The sequence below is a fragment of the Lissotriton vulgaris genome, chromosome 3_1 (assembly GCF_964263255.1).
Source record: "Lissotriton vulgaris chromosome 3_1, aLisVul1.2, whole genome shotgun sequence".
Classification (NCBI taxonomy): domain Eukaryota; kingdom Metazoa; phylum Chordata; class Amphibia; order Caudata; family Salamandridae; genus Lissotriton; species Lissotriton vulgaris.
This window is the reverse complement of record NC_141689.1, coordinates 942932044-942953014: the sequence shown is the minus strand read 5'-3', so window position 1 is coordinate 942953014 and position 20971 is coordinate 942932044. Positions and strand designations below refer to the sequence as shown.

Genomic DNA, 20971 nt, shown 5'->3' with positions numbered 1-20971 from the left:
TCATTGCGACTGGTCATGATAATACCATTTTGGTAATGAGACCAGGGAAAGATAGCTGGGAAGCTGTCCCGGCTGGCAAATGTTATTTACGAGAATGAATAATGCCTGTGTTTGATTTTCTTTCAGATCATTCTCTGGACTGCTGCTGCAGGATGTGCCGGCGTTGGACTCCTTTTGGTCTGCTACGCCAGGAGAGGAGAGAACCCACAGACTTCGGTTGATTGGAGAACCCGCGTTCCGCGTTCCTTCGCTGCGTGGGATTCCTCATCGAACTTTTGGATCACCCTTGCTAAGCGGGTTACCAACTCTCCGCACTTCTGCCTTACCCCCATGCGTTCTGTGACTGACATCTTAGCGATCTGTTTGGTTGCCGTCCCTGCCTCCACTGAAACGTTGCGGCACATTTTCAATATATCGAGTGCCCGACCCAATATTATTCTGGGCGATTTCGCGGCCCATGAATTTTGCCCTTTGTGTACTGTTCTTTCAGACTCTATTCCCCCGATTCATTCCCAAATTACTACCTACAATATCACGCAGGGTGATTTATGTTTTATTTTGACCTGTGATCCCAAAGCAATTACTGAATGTGTCAAACTGAAGTTAAAAGCTGCCACTTCTTTTTCAGCTCATCAACGTTTGTTATGCTTACAAAGACTTCCGAATTCATGGGTTTCTGTTAAAAATAATATGACATGCAAACGTATATTAGTTGCCCCTAGCCATTATCGTGCAATGTTGCTGCCCTCTCGTTGGTTATTTTCCTGCGAGAATTCCTCCTGGCCCTATATTCCTGCAAATATTTCTGGAGGTCCGTGTGCCATCACCAGACTGAGCTTATTAATGTTTTCTTCACATCCCAATTCCCATTCCCGTGTGGTCCGCAATTCTATGACGTTACATGAGGACTGTGATTCTTCCCTTCATCTTTATTCTAAATCTGAATATCTAAGTTTAGCATTTTCCATTATTGGTGTCCCGGCGTTGGCAGTCTACAACGCCAAGTCCATTGGAAAAATGGCCTGCTGGATGGTCAAATCGATTAACCAAACATCTACCATTTTATCTGACATGTTATTAGATGCCCAGGGTGAACGCAGGGCAATTCTGCAAAATCGCGCAGCAATTGACTACCTCCTGTTGAAACATGGACATGATTGTTCTGACTTTGAAGGTCTTTGCTGCTTTAACCTGTCTGACCACTCTAAATCAATCCAAGCCCATATTGACAAACTTCACGACTTAACTGCAGAAGTTAGAAAACATATTGATCAGGGCTGGTTTGACTGGCTCTTTAATTGGTTACCTGACTTACATTCTCTACGACAGATATTAGGGGGTATTATGATTTCTATCTGCATTTTAGTAGCCATTTGCTGCTTTATTCAGTGCATTCCTTCTCTACTCCAATACTGTAGATTTGGCAAGAGGAATAGATCAGTTAATTTTGTTTTTTATTATTCTTCCACTGATGTTAGTTCCATATAGAACATGGTTAATAGACTGGAGTCAAGGGTGAAGTGTAATGACTGACTTTTTCGGCCCTCTTTGGAGGGAGAATGATGGAAGATGACTCCAGCCTATTACCCTTTTAGTACAGGGATTAGGACTATAAACAGGACTTTTCCATGAGGCACAGTAGTGCATTTTCGTACCCTTTTCTTTAGATCAGGGCTTATAAATTTAAGTTAGGGGATAGATTCATTAGTATTAGTGATGATTCGTCCTTTTGCAAGAGTGTTAGTATACCTTCTATGGAGTTATGCTTATTTCGGGCCTTGTAGGCCTCAAGCGGGACAGCCTCCATTTTGCTTTCTGCCCGGTAGCTTGAGAGGCTTTCTAGGTCAAGTGTAATGTTTTAGTTTCGAGGTGTTGTTCGCTTGGAGAGAACCGGCTCAGGCTGGCCCTTATCGAAAGACTGTATTTTTCTCCACTCCGAAGACACAACTTCAGGCCGGCCGGCTGGGAACGTGTCCTTGGTATGGGGAGATACAAGAATTTGGTGGGCGGCAGGTTACTGGCCATAACTTTCCATGAAGGGACAGGCTTCGATATTAGCGAAAGTGTTAGGCAATGAGTCAGTCAGTCTGTAGGCGGCAGCTAGCCGTTAGCATCTATGCCATTAATTATTTCCAGGCAGACAGTCGCCATTTTGAAGTCCGAGAAAGATCATGAAACTGAGACTCTCTGAGAAAGATTGAAGGAGAAGGAGAAGTAGCGCAGAGCGATCAAGAGACAGAGAGAGACAGCAGCTAATAACGAGAGAGGTTCCAGTGACTTGGAGGGAAGCAGAGGAGATCGAGCATAGCGGTGCAGACGTGTACTCGTGACTGCTAAGGTGTGATTCCGAGACGAGCCAAGACACAGACGAGAAGGGAACCTAGATGACTGCCGAACCCCGACTTCACGTTAATCAGGTGACCTCCGCCCTTTCCCTTATAGAGTGCACATTCTAACCTTTTACTTTTCTTTGCAGAATATATACTATCGTATAGTATTGTGTTTCTAATTATTGTAATAAAAATACCCCAGTTCTTAGTGAACCGACATGTGCCTTGTATTCTTGTTCAATCAGGGTAACCTGGTCTTCTAGTCAGACATTGTTTGCATGAACGGATGCGAATCCCGATCAGGTAAGAAGTGACTGAGCAAGTAGGGAGAGAGGGAACGTTTGATGCCAAGAGTAGAAGGTACATATTTCAATTTGGAAAGCCGTACTAATTTCTATTATTGTAGTAGACAATGAGAGATTTCTTCCATAGGTGTTCATAGGAAAGTGATCGTCGTTGGTACGCGGCGTTAATGAGAGCACCGGGGGGACACGGTGTGGAGATCTGCCGGATTGTGGATCGTGTTGTAAGTGAATGAGAGCACCGGGGGGACACGGTGTGGAGGTCCGCCAGATTGTGGACCGGATAAGTAAATGAGAGCACTGGGACTGCAGGCCCGTGTGTAGGCACGCCGGATTGCGTGTTGAGTGAGCACTGAGAGAGATCAGTGTGTAAGGGTACATAATCAGATCTGCCCCAGGGTAGATTAGTCTGGGCCTAAGTGGCCGCGAGACTAGCTGGTATGAATAGGATATTGTAGAAAACTTGTGCATGTTTATTGCTATTTTCCCCCATCCTTAGGTACGAGATGTACATACCTATATCTATACCCATTGTAAATATGTTCTAAGGAGGGAGGTGATTACGTTCCGATTGGGTTGGAGGGGCTCCTAGGAGCTGATTCCATCTTGTCCGAAAATCCGGTCGGTACAGACTCATTAACATTTTTTTTTACCACAAGCATTTATTTATTCTTAAAATGTTTTTTTTCTGATGAATGCATCTGTGGTCTTTTTTTAACGTGATATGCAGGTGAATATGAAAACATCACATTACTGCAAAAGGAGTGCCCCTTAACTTGTGCCAACCCATTCACTGAAAAAGGAAATTAAAAGAGAAATGGCTGTTTGATGTCTGACAAGTAACATATTCATTTCCCATGAAGTTAACCACAATGCTGGTATGGGTAATTTAGACCTTTCCGTTTGTGGGCAACAATATGTTAGTACTCTCTCAACATCAACATAAGATGTTCGTTTTCAAATGGATACCATTTTTTTTTTATTTACCCGCTAAATCAATGTTTGCGTCAACAATGTGCTTGTACAAAAAACTGAAATAAATTAAACATTACTCTAACTATTTGCACAAGTAAAGAAGTAAATGCAGTACTTGGATAATTAATTACATTTGTGAGTATTCACAATACCGTAAAAACTGCTTTAGTTTCAACTACATTTAAATCAAGTGGAAACAGGTTAGCTCTAGGAGATAAAAGGAAAGTACGAGCCAATAAAAAATGGAATTCATTCAAGATCGGACACCCTAAACGTACAAGGACTCTTCATAGTCTCCATCATGGATTCTGACAGAAAGGAAAATATCCAGCCATATGCATAACAGAAAACAGTCTTCACTGAGCACCTCAGTTGTACATTGCAATTCAAAAAGGGGTTGTCATCATGATACATGGAATAACTTATCCTGTTTTACTGGGAGTAAAATATTTAGAAGTCTGCAAATGTCTTATGTTCTAAAACATTTGACTCGCTCTGAATCATAAAATCGTGAAAAGATATTGGAAAGCATCTGCTAGATAAAAAAAAAAAATAAATAAATAAATAAACCAATTCACATTGACCAAAAAAAGTTTATTAGTTCAATTATAGGTTTTGCGATCTTTTGCATTGTTGGATCCTCACAATAAGCCAATTAGTCGCAAACATCTTTACTACTAGCCTTTAGACATGAACAGCCAGTACATTCTACATTCAAAGACAAAAGGTGCTGAAATGGGCCAAACTATGATCAAAGTTTCATTGGAATGGCATAAAGTCATTAATTTCAGACGTACAAGGCAGTACAACATCTCCATCTCGCACAAATAAGTCCATTTGGTTTTATGCATATAAACATCACAAATAAATGACTTAAGTCAAGAGATGTAATATTCCTCACTATGCGGTGTGTCTTTTTGATAGCTGATATCCAAGTACTCCTTTTAAGTTGAATGTACTTGACAGCACATCTGTCTGATTGGGAAAGACATATCATGGGCTTACCAAGAATATACACTTGTAGCCTGTCCATTGCTTGCCATTGGTTGGCTTTCCAGTCACTCATTTGCCTGCTTCTTATTTGTAACCAAGCTTTCAATATTTTGTTTATTGCTACTATGGAGCATAGCATCTTTATCATCTCTTTTGATTGGCTGGCTTCTGTGCTTCAATTGCTTGCTTTTCAAGCAATACTTTATTCTTTCTGGTTAAACATTATACTAGAGTGCATTTGTTTTCCAGCTGTCTCTGTTGTGTCCTTCTTTTCCCCTGCACTCCGTATTGCTCACTGTCCCCAGTATGCTACTCCCCGCTTCTATCCTTATTTTGTTAACTCGTGTGTCCTTTCCTTGTTGCTTTCTCACCTGTATGCTTCTACCCCGCCCGCTCCACATTGCTAGTTCATACATGGTTTTGTCTCCCCACTTCAAACATCCTTAATGCTTGCCCGCTCACAAGCCTTCCTTCTCTGTCAGTTTCTCCTCCACATTCACCTATGTTTTTTCCCCCATGCACACCATCTATGTTTCTTCCCCCACCCACAACCTGTGTTGCTCCCTCACCCTCCTATAGTTTATTTTCCTATACAAAAATACCTACAAAACAACCTTAGCACAAATCAACATAATGATAGTGCAAGTCCAATGATAGAGGATTCAACGCCAGCAAATACGTGCTTTAGAGAGGCTGTAATATGTCTGACTAAGTAAACATTGCATTTAAAATAAAAGCTATAATAGCATTGGGTAATCCTAACACACCGATATATGATCATATTGGTGCAAAACTGAAACTTTTATCACATTTCATGATAAAGATTGGGGGCCCGGTTCTAGTTTATCGATATTTTGTACAGGTGATATTCACTTACTTCAGGATAAAGGTGGCACCAAAACTGGTGAAAGAAAACGCCCTTCATTTGTAGTTGATTTATTTCCTTGTTTCATAGGTCAAGGCTTGTTAAAGCCAAAGAATTACCAAAATGTACCCTTTGTACTAATCACAAATATGGAGTGAACTACATATCACAAGCCTGGAGTTTCTCTCCCCAAAATATTTTTCTGCACAAACTTGCAAATGTATCACTGAGGCACAGACTGAATAACGTTGGAGGTCGGTAATGAACATTCCTGTTGGAGTCTGTGCCACCTACCATCAGTATCTTCAGCATTAGTTTTTTATGGGTATCACTACTGATTCAAGGAAGGTATATATTAATAGTTGTCAAACCAACCAAATAAGGATGTTTACCTAGGTTTTCAATGTGCAGACAAAATGAGATATGGGTTACTTTATTTCCACCACACTCCAAAATCCAAGATGGAAAAGACCAAGACGTGGAGGAGACAATGCTAGGCATAATGTCATCTTGTGCACACCCCGAGAACGCTTTACTCTCTCATGAATGTCAAGTCAATAAGCTTGTATTCGATTTTCAGAGAAAATCAAATAAGTGTAGAGTAAAAGGAATTCTGCATTAACAATCAAGGTCGAATAAATAATCAGACACATAAAATACATTAAAAAAGCAGTAGCATAAAAAATATATAAAGGAAGAAAAACATTTTAACAGAGCATTCCTAACAGACAAATAAATATCTAGCAAGTAATGCTTAAACCTCAGACAAAAAGTGTGAAACTAAAAAACACAGTTTGGGTGTAGCCAAAAGCTGTAGGAGTAGATAGGCAGGTTTAATCTGGTTAAAACCAAATGCAGATAATATAGGGCTTAAATATTAATGCCGATGGACAGAGAAATTGGGACATAAAACTACTATGTGCATGGAAGTGCAGATGGAAATATTGTCACAGGTACATGGAGGCACTGTGGATCGAGGGAACCAGATCCCCTTTGGAAATAGCAATTGATGTAAGTAAGTGATTTATTATCTTCAGCATTAGTATTTTACTAATCAAAGTGATGTGTCATCACTATTGATTCAAGAAAGGCTTACATAAATAGTTGAGAAACCAGCCGAATAAGGATAATTTACCTAGGTTTCCAATCTGCAGACACAATGAGTTACGGGTTACTTTATTTCCCCCACACTCTGAAATCCAAGATGGAAAAGACCAAGATGTCGAGATTACTATCCTAGTCACAATGTCATCTTGTGTGCACCCCTAGAACTCTTTCCTCTCTCAGGAATGTCCCCGTAGTGTGAGAAATAAAGGAAGATGGGGGCCATATCGAATAAGTCTGGCATCTTCCGCCTACTTCCCCCTCCACGCCATGACTACTTACGCCAATAAAATGCACATAGACTGTTGTCTTGTCACCGTTCCCAACCCTGCTTTTAGCTCCTTCCCCGGTTAACTGGAATAAAAACCCCTGGCTGTCTCGAAATCCTAATCCATCTTGCTTGTTGCTCTGTCCAACGCTAGGAAACGATAATGTATTTTGCCTTTCACCCTTTCCCGTCTACCTCATATTACTCTGCACCACTACAGAAAGAAAACCTGCGAATGAGCTGCCATCCTCCCTCACCTATAGAAAGAATATACACATTTGACCTGCCACCATTAACAGTTATTCTCCCCACCAAATGTTTGCATATTCTACTTAATGCTATGGATTTGACCATTTTGTCAATTCAATATCAACTTTATTACGGTTCAATGAATCATAAAAGTGCTCAATACAAAAACTAAAAACATGATTAATTGGGGGTTTTGAACAGATTTTTTTTGTCAACCTGAATGAGAAAAACTTCACATAGGGAGAAAACTTAGCCATAGTAACACCACCTAACTGGTTCCATGAGAATTGATAGTCAAAAAGTATGGAGAAAATGTTACCTGCCACCATTATCACCCATTTTTCTCCCCACCAAATGTTTGTATATTCTACTTAGTACTAAGGATTTGACCATTTGCAGTGCTGAGGGTAATAAGTATCAGTATTAGCACATGGACTTCAGAAGAATGCAAGGATAGTTTGGTCCCATCAGGATTCGAACACTTGTCTGTGCAGCCCTCACATACATCAGCACTGAGCGAGTAACTTAGTAGGCCATCTTCCCAGCTCCAGAAGTGGATAGGAAGATCTTGTGCGGTACTACTACCCACCTCCTAATTAGGTACCTTAAATGATTTATAAAAAAATAAAGCCTTTGCTAATTCCCATGCTTTTGTCAAAGTGAGTAGAGTGAGCTTTCTGATGGCGCAAGCTCAGTAGGATTGAAAAACTGCATTGGTCACCACAACTCATTCCTGCTCTTGGGTAACAGGCAGGCATGGGCAATATTTTAAAAACGCTGGTGTAATTTGCAGATTTTTGGGAGTTTCAGGTTATGCTGCTTAGTAAAAATTCCTAAAATCATGCAGTTAAGCCTCTTTACATAATTGTTCGCCATTCGTGGTAAGAATTTACTGCAAGTGGCGCATTCCACTGTACAAATTTACTGCGAATGCACAGTAACAGAATAGGAGTAGCTGTTGCTTAGAGTGCTTTTATTTATTGCATCCCCACACCAAAAATTGACTCGAGGATGCATTTCGCTCTAAAATATAGTGTGAAATAAAGGATTTGCATTTTGCGTAATTCTGCTGTAATTTCGAACAATTATTATGCAAATTTCATACACACCTAGTAAAAATTAGACAGAGGAGCACAGTAGCCACTCCACTTCACTGGACTTCTGCTGAGCAACTATCTATAAGCGGAGGCGAGTATGAGCCAGGCAGGCTCAGCATCAAAGGATTTCAGCACTGGGCTCTCTTGCTCCTCAAGACTAGGGCCGAGAACCAGCGGCTTCTTCTTTCACTTACACAAGCAGCAGTAGCACAGGAATATAGGAGCTTGTGCATTTATCATTCATTGCTGGGGTATCCTCAACTGCCCAAGCATCCCAGAAGTGACAAGAGGAAGCTGTGCAAGACTCCGTTTCCTATGCCACTTATGAAAAATCGATTGTCTTTCGCTAGGATGTCACTGCTGCATAGAACTGTTTTTGGAAACCGCTGGAACATCAACACCATGCTCAACCTCTCTGGAATTTCACTGAGGCTTCCTTTAGAAACCTAACAATTGTAGTTGGCGCAGAACAGACTCTCTCAACTCGTAATCCAAGGATGTGGAGGTCATTCAGAAGATACTTTTCTTGCCTTTGGTCCATAAAAATAAACAGCATAAAGTGTTTATAACAAAGCCTTAGATTAGAATTCTTATTAAGGGAGGCATCTCAAGTCGATTATGAATTTAAATGTTCACCAACACCTCTTTGACGAGTTCATGATCAAGTAGTCACAATCCTTTTTAGGTCGAATCTATCAGTGTGCATGAGCTGCTCTTCGAGTCATGCTGTATCTACTCTGGATGTTTGGACCACGCACACAACTTTGTCCCTTTGTGTGCCTTTCTGAATTCCTATCTTTTTATTGGTAAAACTTTGCTTTTTGTCCCGCCTAAAAGTGTATTTTTCACTTTGTGGCAACTACCCCGTTACATGTCCACTTATTGTTGGATTCATTTATCGTTTGTTCTGCATGCTCTTATATTCACTGAATTTGTCCTGTGCCATGAACACAGATTCAATATGGCCGCACTATATTTTGTAAACACATTTTTTGACACCGTTGCGGCTGCCTAGGTAGCAGACAGCAGGCATGGGGCTTGCGGGCAGCTTTCCCAGTGCACACAGACATTTTTAAGTCACAGGTTTGCCTACGTTGAGACTTGAACCCTGTTCCCCATTTCTGAAATCAGCAGCTCTGGAGGTTACGCCACAGCCTCTTTCTTGCTGGACATAGGCATCAGTGTTGCTGAACTGTCTGTGCACACACACACTGCTACAGTATGCAACAGATGTGGGTGTCGGAGTCTTAAAATGTTTGCAACATGATTGGAATTCTCTACTGGCTCACAACCGTCTTTGCCAAGCATCGGAGTTACTCCCCCCACCAACCCCCACTTGTGTGCCTTCTACTGCTGCCAGGTGCTGCCTACCTCTCGCACTCTGTGCCGCGGTCAGCAGTGGGTTGAGATCATTTGTATTCCTCTCTTTCACTGCGAAGAGAGGTGGAAAGAGAGGATGGACTCAGTGCTAAGTAGCCTCTTGTCACATGACTGCTTAAGCAGAGTCTGGTTTTTAGGCGTCCACATTACGAGCCTTGTAGTTTCATTATCTCCATTTAAGCGCCAGGGTAGAGGATGATGCTGTTGATTTCAATCCAGTTAGTAAAGCATTAATAAATTGTGTGGCAAGTGCTTGATAAATAACTGACGCCGGACAAGAGGTTGCTTGACATCTGGGATGGGAAGACAGGTGAAAGACATTGTCATTTACAACACCAATAGCTCCAACTCTAAAAAATGTGACACTTATTGCAAATTGTTTTTCTAACCATTATGATGGCAAATAAAATTGAGTCGCGAGGAATTTCAGCCACTACTGGAGAAACACAGTTTTCACCACTGTCTTCTTTTAGGACTGTGCAAGGAGATAACAGTCAGTGCTAACTGCTCCACTTCACAGCATCAGTGCACCTACAGGAAGTATATGATATTCATCGTAGCGAGTTCTTATGTTACCTGCAACTCCATCATGCACTCATACCATACACTGCTGGCCTGGTACAGCTCACAGACTTGAGACAGATGGAGGCAAAAGTCTTTGGCCCTTTCACTGATGATGACTGGAGAGAAATGCGTTTCCATGGGTACTCAGTGATAGCATCAAAGTTAAGATTTATACAACTAACATACTCGCATTGTGCTTATTTTACACAGGACAGACTGCAGACTATAGGGATGGTCGACTCGCCACTTTGTGATGAATGACACCAAAAGAGACCTTATAATTAGAGTCTGGAGTTGTGATAAGAATAGCCCCTTTTAGTAAGGGGGGGGCTCTCCCCTTTGGTTGGGGGTATTCAGCTGGTAGCTTCCTGTAGACCTTAAAATGACCCTCCAATGTGTTAATGTAGATTTAGAAATGAACAGGTCTAAGTTGGCTCTGGTGTGGACGAGTCTCCTTGGGCTAAGACAGATAGTGCGAAACTTAGCAAGAATCTTTTTTTTTTAATGTTTATTTTATTTTTCCTGGTCATCGAAGGAAAAGGAACAGATAAAAAAAATATACAGAGTTACATAATTTATCTACTTTAGAGACACACAAGCTGCAAAGAATCATCATGGTCCAGGAATCACATGTGATGAGAGTCCATACATTGCCACAGTGTGCCAAGCTTATCCTTCAACAATATCGTCAATTAACAGGTTTGTCATGTAGCAAACATTTTGTAATTAACCCACTGTGCCGTTCCCAGCATTGCGCTTGGCCCGTCGGGGTTGTCCCTGAGGGCCTCCCTGAAATCAGGTGCTAGGAGGCGCTAAAGAATCCTCTGGTAGGGATCAGAGATATTGAGCAAAAGGTTCCTAGAAGTCTCTTGGTCTGGAGGCCTGTGGTATTTCTTCTGCATATGTCTCTAGTGTCTCCTTAAAGTAGGTCATGTCTGTGACCCAATCTTTAATTTAGGAAGAATCTGAAGCCCTTTTGTTGGAAAGCTGGATAAGGGGATTGAATCACTGTATGAGCCTAAAGAGACCAATCTATGCAGCCAGAGGGTGTCCGCAGAAGCATCATAAAATCTGCAAAGCCCAGTGTCAGTACAGGCAGGGGTATGCTTCTAGGGCCTTCAGAATGCCAATCCTTGTCTTTGAACAGTGAGATATTTACTTATAGGACAGACCGGAAGCTCATGGGACTCTTGTTGTTGGAGGAAGTGAAGCATGAGATTTTATGACGCTGATGTTGCTAATTAACCATAACCTGTAGGGGAATTCTGCTTATCATGGTGCAATCTAATTTCCTTAATTTAAAGTGAAAAAATAAATCACTAAAAATGATTTTTTTTAAAAAATACGTAACATATGTTCATTATGCCAGCAAGCATGCCACGTTTTCTAGAATAGGCCACAGTGCACATTATTCTACACATTTTACAGAGTTAATACCATGCTTTGCGGGTATAAAACATTATCATCTCACCATACTCCAACAGTCTTAGCTGTCCACCTGCACACAACGCAACAACGTCCAAACAAATCCGGTTACGGTGGCTGAGCAGTTTAGGATAAAACAATGACAGGCACTTCAGAAAGAGGGAGGGTCGTGTCTCTTCATCTTGAGGTAATCTCCAATAACACTGTGCTTATCGGGGTCTTCCTGTCAGTACTCGTCTCGGACTCAGGTTTTGTTTGTCGGATTCCGAGGTGTCCGAAGAGGCAGACAGACCTCGCTGAGCAGACGTTTTCTGATTGGTGGTCTTCCACAGACCCTTAAGGGTGTGCCTCGTGTTTCGATTATGGGGTATGTGAGTTTCTCCCAGACGTTGTCACTTTAACTGTTGTTATCTCCTGGTGGTGTGTGATCACCAGGGTGGGAACAACTTACCGTGATGTGTCTGTGATTTGTTTGCCTTCCTTGTTGCTCTGGAATAACCGACTCATCTGTACCCGACTGTTCGGAAAACTTCCGAAGAGATCGACGAGTGCACACATGCATGCCATATCCTCGGGCTGTTTTGCTATCTCTTACATCTGAAGCGCTAAGAATTTTGAGCACGTTTTGTATACATTAAAGACATTGTTTACAGATGTGAAAACGTTTTGAGGTTTAAAAAAGTAAACATCTCGGTTTCCTGTTTAAACCAAGTGTTGCCTGCAGTTTCATAAGAGGTGTTCATATTGCACGTACAGGAAAGGTCTCCCTTAGTCAAAACAACCTTTAAAAAAGATACCAGGAATGTTTTATTTTTGTATCTGTATCGAGGAACCCCAAAGTGGGGGGGGGGGGGGGGCGAACACAAGCAAAGAAGCAAAGTCAAATTATTGAATGTGTGACTCAATCTGCATAGAATAAAACAAACATAATGTGGGGGGGGGGGGGGGGGGAGTTGAACAATGAAAATACTAAACTTGAAATGTGTAGCCTTGCGCCTTTCTTAGAATTCTCAAAAAGTTTGAGTCTACGTGTTGAATTGCAGTTTATAAAGAATTGTATTTCTAAGTGCATTTTTAACATTAACTTGCTAGATTTTCTGCTAGACAAAACCGCGCCAGTTCACAGTTAAAGTGTAAATGGACCTTATTTCTTTCCTTGACCTGAAAAAATTTGTCTAGGAAGAGAAGTCTCATTCGCTACATCCCATAAAACGTGATGCTTTGAGTTTTTCATACCAACTTCGTTAATTTACTCGCACAATTTTTGATACCGAAATGAACGCACAAATTATGTGTGGAAACTCATTGGAAACGTTTGTGAATACATAGAGTTTTGACTAAGTGAGTGTTGACTATCTTTCCAATGGCCAGTCTCTTGCTGCTACTGGCCTCTCTACCAGTAACACAGATGTTCCCAACACTGCCACTAAACATCCAACTGTGGAAAACACATCCATGCCTGCAGATTTTAGACAGCCATAAATTGCTCATGGGGGCAGTAATCAGGCGGGTTTCCTGATTATGTGGGCCTCGGTCTGCCATACGGCCGGTAGGTGGCACGTTTGGCATGCCCAAGTTCGACCAATATGCACAAAAACGTTTTCAATTGGGCCCAGTACTGGAACCTCACGAACTCCCAAAGATCGCAGCCTTTAAGTGCATGCACTACACAGCACCACTTGATAGATTGGGACACCCATACAAGCACTGAAGTTGGTCACTAACTTCCCTGTCACAGCTGGATTCACCAGTGGATTTGTCACAGGAGAGAGTAGTGTACAACAAAACCACCTATATGGGGCGCCCTTATTCAAGAGAGAACAGCGTGCCAAACCAAATTCTGAACACACAGACAGGGGGCTACCGTGGCATGCCGGGAACCCGACATGTCCTGACTAAGAAGGGGTGCGCAGACTGTACGACCGAATCGATCATCACACCTGCAAAAACATATACCTCAGACCAGCTGCTCTGTGTTGCTGGGGCGACCTTGGTCGAAGTCGGCTTTTACTGCAAGCAATTACATTTGGAGTGGTGTACTTTGCTTTAAAGATCTGAAGGGAGCTGTAAATTGACCTTATCAGCCTGGCGTTTTAGTTCAAACTGACATTCACACTGGAGATGATTAGGTAATCACCCGGTAAATGTTTATTGACGCTGACTAAACCTCCATGTCATGGGCGTTATCTGCCGTGGAGTCGCCCCTCTTGGGAAACGGACCAGAGTACAAAAACAGCCCGTCATCACACAGATCAGATACTGTCGAGGGTGGCTTCAGCCACCTTTGCACCAGAGTGAAGTCCAGAGAGGTCCCCGCTCTCCTCCAACGGCCGCTCTATTGAGGGCGCGCGAGCGCAGGCACGCTGCCGTCAGGGCGCGTGGGCCGCGAGCTGCTGTGCGTGCCCTTTACTCACCGAACGTAAAACACAAAGGTCTAGCAAGCAACCAGCGTCAACGTCCGTCGTGACCATGAAGTGCTAAGCAACAAAAATAGTATGCCCACACTATGGATAAGTGATTTCACCTGCTGATGCAGGCACGGTTTAAGGCAGTAAAATATCCAAAACTGCTAATAATGGGTCGATGGTTAGCACAAGTTATCAAATCTCACAGGTATAACACGTCCTGAATGATCTCTTGTTCTTTATGATCAATACTCAACAATAGTGTGTACGAGGTTGTGGCAAGGTTTTAAAGATAGTTACACAAACAGTGCTGATGTAAGTTTTCTTTTGACACAAAGTACAACAAATCTAAAAACAACACAAATTATGAAAAAATTAGACCTAGAAATTCTGCATTTTCGCAGGGAACCACTATAAATGGGCATAATAGAATGATAATTGGGACCAGAGGGTTTGCAAGGTATTGAAATGAAGTAACGCCAACTGATCCAGAGTTTTTGTTAGTTTAAGGAGTTAATACTTTAAACAGTGAGTACTTAGATGTGCAGGCACTTTGGGGGAGGGGGGGGGGGTGAATATGATGGCCTATACTAGGGAAGTCACGCAGCAGCAACTATTTTGTGCAAGCTAGAGTGTAAGTGGATATTTTCAGTGTGAAACTTAAACAAAAAAAAGGTTTTTATAAGATAACTTACAGGACAAATGGGAGAAGGAATCAACCACAAGGACTGTGACCATATTTCAAACAACATGCTATAAATAAAGGAATATGAACAGGGGCGGCTCTAGACTCATGGTGGCCCTGGTCAGGGAGCGTAGATAGGGGGCCCCGGAAGAGGGGGTCCGAGCGGGGCGGAGTGTGGAGGCCAGTGAAGAGAGGGGGGGGGGGGGGGGGGGGGGCAGGGTGTTTGGAAGTGGAACAAAGCCGGAGGCCGCAAAATCCCTGCCAGGGGGTGCCACGCAAATATGTATCCATCCTCAGAGGATTATTATATTAAGGATAAATATTGGTGTGGTGGCCCCTGGGGTTTGGTGGCCCTGTGCAGGTGCACAGCTTGCACATGCCTAAGGCCGCCCCTGATATGAAGTGTTGAGAGTATAGAATTACAACGTCAATACAAACACCCTGATCCATGTTGGGGACAGTGCAGGAGCAGATGTACACAGTATCATGTTCTGAGGGAATGTCCAAAAATCAAAGTTTTTAGGAGCATGGTGTTTGTTGGCTAGTGTATCAAAATTACAGGTATACAATACCTGAGCAACTTAGCAGCAAAGCTACTAGGCTGGACACCAGCATTACCATGGGAGAGAATTAGGAGAACAAAGTTTCCAACTATGACACTTCTACCTGCATCCATACAAAAACTAATTGTGAGATGACAGAAACCGCAGGCCCTTACTCACTAGTCTTGCTCTGCAGGCTGTGGAGGATATCAGGAATGGAAAAATCTCACACAATAAAACCGGTACAGAGAAATAATTAGTGCCTATGTTGTCTCCCTTATTAGATTACCTTTCTAGAGCCATGGATCTACAAGCCTAGCCAAGAACATTAAGGGCACCAAGTTATAATCATAAAAAACAGATCATCATAAGAGGGACAGTGTTTAACCAAGAACGCTCTTAACCCATAAAGTACAAATGAATGCAGGAAATATATCCTGCATGACACCTCCACTTCGAAGGAGGGAGGGGTGAGAATGGGTGGGAGCACAGTTATTGTATTTATATGGCGCTTACGACCCCGTTGAGGCATTGAACCGCTTTATGGAGAGTAGCACACGACTGCGGTACCCAAGTTAGCAGTTAATCCAGTGGTTATTGCGATAAGTCATGTGCACTAAAAAAGATTGCATGCATTTACTCCAGCTACTTTGTGACAGATTAGATTAATATCTTTTAGGTGTGATCATTATTGCGGTATGTGGTTCCAGGAGAACAACTGGTGAGATAGATAGTTTGGTGAAGATTAGGTAGTGATAGGTACAGGGATTGAACTTTAAATAGGGGAGGTTTTGATCTATGAGTGAAGTATCAGCCAGTTGCAGAATTACAGTAAAAGAGATTGGAGGCAGACAGGAGGGGGAGGAGGCTATATTCAGAAATAGAAAGCATGCAGAGGATGAAAGGTAAGAAGATGGTCACTTAGAAAAAAGAAAGGAGAGGCATCAAACAGAAGTAAGTCAAGGGTAGTTTTCCATGCAGGATTTTAGGAGTATAATGCGAGAATTCTTTCTGAGATAACAGGACATTGGAGGATGTAAACTGTAGAAAGAAACATTATACGTAGTGCACCATATCCAGGTCAAACCAGTTATTGATTTGCAGGGAGGGATTAGAGAGAACAGGGTGTCCTAAAACACGAAGCATCTACAATTGCGTAATGCAGGTGACAAACTGGGTTGTGAAAGGAACGAAGAGCATCGGGTCTGATGTTCACTGTGGATAATCCCACTTATGTTGTATTGTGTAAACAACTAAAATATGTAAACATTAAAAAAACAAGCATCTAGTTGTTTTATGTTAGAACATCATCTGTGTTACCATTTGGCGTCCGGTTTTCACTTACCTGATGTGTTCACGTTTTTCAGTGTATTTCACGGATATAAATTGGGTAAAAAGACCAGTTTAAAAAAAATATGAAACCCATCAATGCCCTACCAGGAATCAATGTTTATTACAAGCATTTTTAATTTGAGCAGTCCAAATTTTGTTGGGGGGGCGGGATTGTATCACTGCAAGAAATTTAATTGTGCACACATTCTAATCATTAATAAATTTACATTTCATTTTCAAAGAGTTACATACTAGATGCTCCCTCACCCCAGATAAACGTGCACTGTACAAATGTGCAGTCTTAAGATGTCCCTGCATGCAAATGTTGTGTAATTAGTTTCATACCACCTCTACCAGATCAACCAGCGATCACACTTCCCCCAGACATTCACTAACTAACCATCTTCTGTGGGACAATCAATTAAAACTCAATTTGTAGATGTACTACAACTAGTCACTGTACCTCTGCTTTCTTGGTTACAGTTAGTTGCCATTCCTCTTTCAATGTGCGACAGATCACCATATCTCTTGCTATGAGGCGCCATTTACTGCTCCTCTTGGTCCTGCACCACAATTGATCACACACTTAAAGCTGCAATTCGAGCCGGGAAATCTATGGATTAACAATAAAACCTATCTCAAAGGATCAGTACTCTGATTTTAGATATGTATCATCTTTGATCAGGATATATTTTATAGTCCCACTATGCACTTCATATGTAACCTGTTTTAATGGACATATGTGCTGAAGTTTTTATTTCGGCAAGCGTTAGCTATTATGTTTTATGGTCATTGGGTTATCTCTTTTAAAGTCATGTAACTATGTTGTGGATGATGGAGTCAATTTAAACTTTTTTTATTATCATTTAACTGTTCCGTACTGTGTTGGTCTTTCGTGGCCATATATGGCCGAATAAAGATTACATTGAAAGGATCACCCACTCTCCTCGGAAACCAGCAGCCACCAATCTTCTGTTTCTGCACCACAGCGGACACCACTACTCCAACCTGGAATGCCACCAATCATTCACCTTCGGCTCCCTGAGGCATGACACGTCATCAGCACTCTTCATGAAGCACAACCAGTCACAATGCTTTCTATTCCTGGGCCACAATTATTGATCAAGCTTGTACTTCCTGGGGAATAGCCATTAATCATCCCTCTGCTTTCAGGGATGTGATCAGTCCCAAACCAGGCTCCTCCTCAGGCACGATTAACCTCTCTCCCGTTCTCGCATACCCTAAGGGCCCCCCTACAACTTTAACGTCTGTGTGCTCCACAGAAAACAGTGACCACTGTGTATGCCATGGCCACGTGAAACAAAACTCTATAAATAAACAGGACACCGTGGAATAACGCTGTGCTTGCCATTGGCCACATCTAGGACAGCTAGCTGCATCAAGCATATGTCCCTCCTATGCATCCTATAGCACTACGGTGCATTTACAGCTGTGGCATAACAATCCAATCCTTACAATGCACGACCTGCAGCAGTTTAACTCTCTCCTCTCTGCCTGTGGCAAACTCCCCTTTCCCTCGACCACAGTTGCAGAAAACTCACTCATCACCGTAACTCGTCTCTCTGCACAGGCACACCGTGCTAACGCTCTCCCGACCCCCATTCAGTGCAACCAGTACCCCACAGCCATCACCGCGGCGAGTGCCTCCATAGTGCTGACTCCATCGACTTTGGTAAGCATTGCAGGTTTCACACTAGCATCCATCTCCCTTCCCCATGCATCTGAAAGAGACGCTAAAGTGATACCCCCACCCCCACGCGGTGTAACCTAATGCACACACCGCAGCTATGTAATCTGCCACCCATCCCTGTTTGTGACACCCTGACAGCAGACACCCTGCACAACAGCCAGATGTCCCTAGCTTGTTGTCATGAGATTAACTGGTAAATTCACCACTGCAGCTACATTTTATATTAGGCTACAGGAGTTAATGTTTCCAGTAATTTTTGCAAAAGTTAGCCTGCTCCCTCGGGAAGAGAGGCGGGTCGGATTTCACAAGTTCACCAAGGTAATTCATGATTGGACATGTGCAGGCTTTCTGTGAAACCGATGACAAAGTTCAAACTCTGCACCGGGAGAAAAGTACAAAACCTAACTGCGCGGGAGGAGGGGCCTGAGTACCGACTCTTCCCGGTGAAATAGAAAAAAAAACAAATGTTCACGGCGTGATTATAAGGCAACCTTGTTTGTGTGTTCATGCTCCCCGCATTACAAGTAGTGCCCAGAAGCCGCACGTACACATTTTTGAAAATTGCGTGAGTAAATGGTGAGTCACTGAATACTCGTCCAATCGGTCTGAACCCCTCGAAAGCCGCATCTCTGGTATCTTCACCTAATATCCCTGATGAAAGTTTCTGTCTGAAGAGTGGGACACTGAACACCAGCCATTAAAAGCGCCCCCGCTCCCTTACTCACTACAGTGAGCTGGAGGGGGAGGGGCAAACTTCGTGCCACATGATTGTCAACATATGGGCCAACTGATGCCGGGTGCAAGCGTTTTCTGTTTTCACAAGTGCAGAGGCCACAGCTGGACGCGCTAAGGAGATGTGTGCCCACCGATGAGTTTCGCCCAAAACGGCCCCTGCACAAGGCGCTGATGGCAACGAATGCCGATCATTACAACTGCCGGCGTGGTGGCAGTTCATGCGACTGTGCTAAAGGGTCCGGGCATGCCGCGCCGTCCACAGCAGCCCCCCAACAATCTGAGTGAAGCACTCGAGTTAGAGCCCTAGTGTGCATCCTGCCAGCGGGAGGGCTGGATGACGCCCCCTCCTGCCAGCATCTTGCAGGCACACACAGCAAGAGGGGGGGTGTTCTATGAACACACAGACCCGCATCTACTGTCGGAAAGGAACCCTATGTGCTCGCGTGGGTTCCTTTCCACGCAAGTCTGAATGCAGCTCACCGTGTGCTCTCCAGGGAACACAGACCAGCTCTACTCTGGATGAAGTTTTGCTTCATCCCTCGCAGCGGGGGTGCTGGAACACCCTCTACAACGGCACGGAACGGATCAGCTAGGTTTACCACCGTCCGAAACCATGATTTCAGCGTCTACACTGTAATAAAAAATGCGCCCAGCTCCCCGGTCTCCACTCTGTCCTGATCAGATCGCACTTGTCTCAGCAGGCACTTGTTGCAAGCCTGCAACCCCCTCGTCATACAGTGGGGAAAACCGTCCATCAGACTTCAGTCACTCTGGTACGAACATTAGTTACTACCACAAGTTGATGGGCATTGTAGTCCTAAAGCGACTGTATGTCATGCCCCTTCTCATTTTTATAGGCTCGGATGTGGAGTGGGAGTAGGTTCTCTTTTCCGAGCCAGGTTATTGAACTTTCTAGAGGTGAGAAGTAGTTGGGCTGAACCTGTCCAAGACTTCACTGCAAATCAGGCAAACAGGCAAGCCATGGGGGAAGCATTATTTCCTGGGGCTAGCAGTAGACCCGCCAACTCCCCCCTACCCCCCCATTAAAATGTCCAATAACCAGACCTGACTCCCGGTGAGCACTTACCTGTCCCATGTTGATGTACCCGTACTTGCTGGCGATGCTGTCGGCTTCCTGGTTGCCTCCTGCTATCCTCACCGCCCAGTGGTTGGTGTAGGTCCTGGGCGCACAGGGGGGCAGCAAGAGCACCCCCAGGCACAGGGCGAGCAGGGGCAGCACCCCTCGCCGCGCGCAGGGACCCTCCGCACCCATAGTCCGAGTTCAGAAGACTTTGCGAAGCGCAGCCTCTTCCGCAGGTAGCACCAGTACAGGGGTCCTCTCAGGACGGGTGTGCCGCGCACCGCTCCCCAGCCGACCCACAGCACTTTAGAAGTAGCCTGGCGCGGTGCATGGAGTCCCACTGCAGCACAAGCCGGGACGCAGCAACTTGGCCGGCACTTTTACTTCCCTCCTCGGTGGTTGCACCGCTGCTGCCTTCCCGGTCCGACGCCCCTCTCAGCTGCAGCAAGGCTCCGCGGGCTGCACTGGGTCCTCGCGCTCTGCCCCGGCTCCTCGCGCTCAGCCTGGTGTTGGTGTGCAGCGGAAGCACGAATGTAAATGACAACAGCGCCTTGCCTGCACGGAGGATGATGTCTGGCCCTCTCCTCCTCCTCCTCAGTCCGAGTCCGGAGGCACCGGAGAGCAGCGGAGGCGGTCCTAGAGCCCTCGGCTCGCGAGGGAGGCGGGGAGAGGGGCAAAGAGGGCGAACTCCTCCCCCTGGCAGGCTGCGGCCCCTTACTCTCCCGCCTCCCTCACTAAACAAACGCACGCGCTCAGCCCCGCTGGAAGCACATGTGTGCGCAGCGCGAGCATCCTAGCCTCGTTTCTTGCTGCATCGTTCATCCGCTTATCACTTCTTTCATTCACCTTCATGTTTTCGTGGGGGAAGTTTTATGTAGCGCGAACTCTGCCCTAAGGTATCACAGCGCTTTACGTGTGAGTACAAGTT

At 44.0% G+C, this 20971-nt stretch overlaps 1 protein-coding gene across 2 annotated transcripts in view; it reads right to left on the bottom strand.

The window, feature by feature from the left end:
• Positions 1-20659, bottom strand: part of PCSK5 (proprotein convertase subtilisin/kexin type 5) — a 1065339-nt gene extending 1044680 nt beyond the window's left edge. For both annotated transcript variants that reach the window (XM_086961287.1, XM_086961288.1), the window contains exon 1: positions 20050-20659. In XM_086961287.1, the coding sequence (XP_086817413.1) occupies positions 20050-20235 (186 nt within the window). In that variant the 5' untranslated portion in view covers positions 20236-20659. The remainder of the gene's footprint in view (positions 1-20049) is intronic.
• Between the last annotated feature and the right edge of the window lie 312 nt (positions 20660-20971).